Source organism: Lampris incognitus, chromosome 10 (genome assembly GCF_029633865.1).
Source record: "Lampris incognitus isolate fLamInc1 chromosome 10, fLamInc1.hap2, whole genome shotgun sequence".
Lineage (NCBI taxonomy): Eukaryota > Metazoa > Chordata > Actinopteri > Lampriformes > Lampridae > Lampris > Lampris incognitus.
The window spans coordinates 10125867-10130866 of record NC_079220.1 but is presented as its reverse complement, the minus strand read 5'-3'; the positions used below and the strand labels follow the sequence as shown (position 1 = coordinate 10130866).

Here is a 5000-nt window from a genome sequence, read left to right as displayed (position 1 = left end):
CTGGTGCCAACCACGCTTCCTGGGTACTCTACCTTATATTTAGCCTGCCGGATCTGTCGATTTAAATAGAAAAGACCCTGTCATTGTGTCCAGCTGTGGCCCAGAGGCAGCCATGTCACTGCGGCTGGCGGTAATTAATGTGTGTGGAGACACAAATAGGAAACTGGGGTCACCTGTATCAGCCATAACAGGAAAACTACCCTAACCTCAAGAGCAAACAGCATTTGCAGGGCAAAAATGGAAGCTGTATTATTGATAGTGGTGTGACCTATGCAAGCCTCCTTCTTAGTGTTAACTGCACAGATCTGCTAATGGCCCCCTGCACTTGGTACTGACTCATAGGTGGGAAATATCATGCAAAGGATTTTTTTTTTTTTTTACACTTAAGACCGAAACTCCTAGCAGAGCACACAAACGCTGTATGCTGTATGCACCATGGCCGGGGTTTGGGGGAAAATGATGATTTTTGCATCAGGATGACATATATATATGCCTATGATGACTGATTAAGCCACACAAATCACACACGGTCCTCCCCGACCGTGACAAGAGACGCTGTACTACAAGCGTAGCCACATTTTCCCACCTCAGCAGACAGCGGTGTGAATTGTCTACAGAGGAAGCAGGTGTGCCTCTATTGTTATCATAATGTACTCGTGCTGCCGGACTCCATTGTCAGACCCTGACCAATAGGCTTGCATTAACCACACTTCCACAATGCAAAACAAGCCCCCCCCCGCCCGCCCCCACTGATGTTGGTTCAATTTTCGTAAAGCATTCAGGATTATTTGAACGCTTTTACTCTTTTACTTTGCAGTTTACAACGGAGGGTGGCAGGAAATCACAGTGACGTACCTAACGAGTCAGATTTATGCACGTGTGTAAAGCTGGAGACATTTAAACCTACAGAGAACTCGGCCATTTTTTTGACCAGTTTTTCTAAGGAAAAAAAAAAAAAGGAACAGGAAGTCCGAGAGTCTTCAGTAATAATTTGCAAAGTAAGAGTCAGTGTTTTACGAGAGCTACGGCACTGAAAGTAACGCACACCTACTTTCTTGCAAACCCTGAAAGCGAATCTATGCATGACTCCTTAGCATGCTAAGGAGTCATGCATAGATTCAAAGTGTTGAACAGAGAGAGAGAGAGAGGGTGAGAGATCCCTCTTTACATGTACTTCTTACCTTCATCCAGACTATCTGTCTACCAGGGCAGCTGCGTTGATCCACAGGACCCATTACACGTCAGACCTGGCCCGGCTGACACAAGTACCGATGGGGAAAAACAGAGACCGCATCTTCCAGAATAGATCCCCTCGGTGCCACTACGAGAGGGGTAATGTTGCAACACAGGAACTTGCAGGGTGACATAAAGCATTGTGCTGTGTTTATGGGAGGAGCATTTTATTATTTTTTTTAGATGGCCACAAAAGCTCACTTAAACAATAGGACTACTTTTACAGTTGGAAATCTAATGTTAGCCACTATATACTGCACCCCTCTTTTTTCATCTTTCTCTCTTGTATGATTGTGATTATTGCAATTATTAAAGGTTAAAAAAAATGACATATACATACATATAGATTTAAACAGGGCACAAGAAAGGTTGTTTTGAGTTTTGAGCCTGCTTGTTTGGCCAGCAACGTTGCGACCCATTCATCAACACACAGGACAGACACCTACTCTACAGCGCTGTGGTTCAACATGCAGAATGGACAACCATGTGTACCCAGGTTTCCTTTCCAGTCCAACACCACACCAGCTGCTTTTCCTCATTAGCCCCCCACCCCTGCTCACCCCCTTAACTGAAGGTGTGTGCGAGTTAGTGGGATCAGATTGGAGTGATGCCTGGAGTACTCTAGCACTACTGCAGCGGTCTTGAACAACGTATAAGGCAGGTTTTCTTTCAATCCAGCACTACTCCATCAGATTTCACCAATTACCCCCCCCCCCCAATTTTCTGACTGAAGCTGTGTCACGATCAACTGGAGTTGTGTTGGGGTTGCACACAAAACATGCGCACACACACACACACACACGGCTCGCACGTGGTTCAACAGCGCTGCTATGCAGTACGCCGATTCCTCCCAGCGCCCACACGGTGGCGCTCTGCGTGTGTAGGGGGATTGCGACGAGGCTGCAAGCTGAGGCCAAACGTTACCTAGCGAATTCACGCGTGTATATATATGCTGATAACTTACGAGAAGAATGCCTTGATTGCGCTTAATTTTAATTTAATTCACTTCGAATCTGGTTCGCAGGGCGTTTCTCCAAAGTGGCCTCGACAAAACCCCTCGAGCGATTCCCCCTCAATCGTCGCGGTGACACCTGTTGCTCTCCATTATCCAGGAAGCCAATACTCGGTTACTTTATTACCGGCCCATTGTTTCGGCCACGCGATTGGTTGAGGGTCATCTAAGAGTCACCGCTTCACCGCTGAACCGGCGCGATTTATTGTCGCACCGGCAGAATGTCCAAATATCTGCACACGGATGTGATTTGCGCGTTAAGCCTCCTGCTGTGGAGCAAGGCCGGGGACTTGGGACGTTGTGCTCCGGTGTTTGTGCGTTCCTGTGTTTGTTTGGTGCATGCAAGCATAATCAAATCACTGAACTTGATTGCATTTTGTTTCTTTACCGGTGCCAAAACGTAGGCGCGGGGTTTTTTTTCCCTCCCTCCCCCCGTGTAATGTTAGCAGCTGACCAGTAGATGTCGCTGTTTCGCACCTTGGCAGCGTCTCCGCAGACTAACCCAAGTCCTCTGGATAACTGAACCTAGTCTTCTTACTATTCCAACAGTGATCGCGCAGAGAGAGAGAGAGAGAGAGAGAGAGAGAGAAGAGAGAGAGAGAGAGAGAGAGAGAGACGAGAGAGAGAAGAGAGAGAGAGAGAGGAGAGAGAGAGAAGGAGAGAGAGAGAGAGAATAGGATAGGATAGGAGAGAGAGAGAGAGAGAGAGAGAGAGAGAAGAGAGAGAGAGAGAGAGAGAGAGAGAGAGAATAGATAGGATAGGATAGGAAGAGAGAGAGAGAGAGAGAGAATAGGATAGGATAGGGAGAGAGAGAGAGAATAGGATAGGATAGGATAGGGAGAGAGAGAGAGAGAGCGAGAGAGGATAGGATTAGGATAGGAAGAGAGAGAGAGAGAGTGAGAGAGAGAGAGAGAGAGAGAGAGAGAGAGAGAGAGAGAGAGAGAGAGAGAGAGAGAGAGAGAGAGAGAGAGAATAGGATAGGAAGAGATAGAGGGAGGCAGAGGTGTGAATGAGTGGACAGACAGAGGCAGGAAGACGCAGAGCCAGTTGGTCATTTGCCATTAGTTTTTTTTTTTAAGGAATCAAATAAGAATATTCAGAGTTTTCAAAGGGGAAGCGGCAAGTATAGCAGGTCGTTTCCTTTCTCCTTTTTTTTTTTTTTTTTTGGTGGTGCGTAAACGGGGATAGGTTCCTCTCCAAATTTTTAGGAGTTGTGCCACACTTAAAGAGGTGGACAGTTATTTCGAGGCAGAGTCCTCTGTGGAGTTATCTTTGCCTCGTAAGAACGTGCTATTCATATTCAGTAGAGACTTGCCATCTAACTCCACAGCCAGCCTTGTGCAGATGCTTCATGCTGCTGCTTCATTTTTTATTTTGGAGCCTGTTAAATGATCTAAAATCGACTTGACGTTGTCCTTTAGTTTAGTTGCATTCAATTAATTTCAGTGTAACCGACCCCTAAATTATTTTTTTTTAAATCGTTTCTCCCCTCAATTAAATTGCAGCGCACGAGACACCGAGGACCGCGGATTACAATGATAAGGATTGTGGAAGTTTGGGTCACCTTGGTGACAGTCTCCTTGCTTGCCAAGGAGGTTTTTGGAGGATACGGTCTGAGCATGTTCGCGGCACAGTCGTCCCCGCCGGACCCGTGCTACGACGAGAACGGCAACCCGCGGAGGTGCATCCCCGACTTCGTCAACTCCGCGTTCGGCAAGGACGTGCGCGGTATCCGGCACCTGCGGCACCCCCGCCGCCAGGTACTGCGTGGTGGCCGAGAAGGGCGACGAGAGGACGAGGGACTGTCACACGTGCGACGCCGGCGACCCGAAGAAGTCCCATCCCCCGGCGTATCTCACAGACCTCAACAACCCGCACAACCTCACCTGCTGGCAGTCGGAGAACTACGTGCAGTACCCGCAGAACGTCACGCTCACCTTGTCGCTGGGCAAAAAGTTCGAGGTCACCTACGTGAGCCTGCAGTTCTGCTCGCCGCGACCCGAATCCATGGCGATCTTCAAGTCCATGGACTACGGCAAGACGTGGATCCCCTTCCAGTTCTACTCCACGCAGTGCAAGAAGATGTTCAACCGGCAGAACAAGGCGGCGATCACGAAGCAGAACGAGCAGGAGGCGATCTGCACCGACTCGCACACGGACATGCACCCGCTGACGGGCGGCCTCATCGCCTTCAGCACGCTGGACGGCAGGCCGTCGGCGCACGACTTCGACAACTCGCCGGTGCTGCAGGACTGGGTGACGGCCACCGACATCAAGGTGGCCTTCAGCCGGCTGCACACGTTCGGCGACGAGAACGAGGACGACTCGGAGCTGGCGCGGGACTCGTACTTCTACGCCGTGTCGGACCTGCAGGTCGGGCGGGCGGTGCAAGTGCAACGGCCACGCTTCCAAGTGCGTGAAGGACCGCGAGGGGAACCTGGTGTGCGAGTGCAAGCACAACACCGCCGGGCCGGAGTGCGACAGGTGCAAACCTTTCCACTACGACCGGCCCTGGCAGCGCGCCACGGCCAGGGAGGCGAACGAGTGTGTCGGTAAGGCGACTTCCCCTTCCGTCGGTACATCACACCTACTCTCTCAATTAGGAAGGGGGGAGGGGGGAGGGGGGGGAACAACCACAGCTATAATTTCGAGTCATTTTGTAAGTCGGTTGATTTTTAGTTTGCCGACAGAAATTATGCACGTGCCAGTTGGTTATTCGCTATCCATCCATCAACCCACTATCCAGTATTCACGT

At 49.9% G+C, this 5000-nt stretch overlaps 2 protein-coding genes across 2 annotated transcripts in view; one reads left to right on the top strand and one right to left on the bottom strand.

Annotated features, from left to right (window-relative positions):
• LOC130119471 (phosphoinositide 3-kinase regulatory subunit 5-like) overlaps positions 1–1313 on the bottom strand; it is a 16732-nt gene extending 15419 nt beyond the window's left edge. The window contains exon 1 of the mRNA XM_056287983.1: positions 1182–1313. The gene's annotated coding sequence lies outside the window, so the exon portion shown is untranslated. The remainder of the gene's footprint in view (positions 1–1181) is intronic.
• A 2464-nt stretch (positions 1314–3777) lies between these two features.
• The window catches only part of ntn1b (netrin 1b), a 44908-nt gene continuing 43685 nt past the window's right edge, over positions 3778–5000 (top strand). The window contains 3 exon segments of the mRNA XM_056288003.1: positions 3778–3972; positions 3974–4621; positions 4623–4797. Of these exon segments, the coding sequence (XP_056143978.1) occupies positions 3781–3972; positions 3974–4621; positions 4623–4797 (1015 nt within the window). The 5' untranslated portion in view covers positions 3778–3780.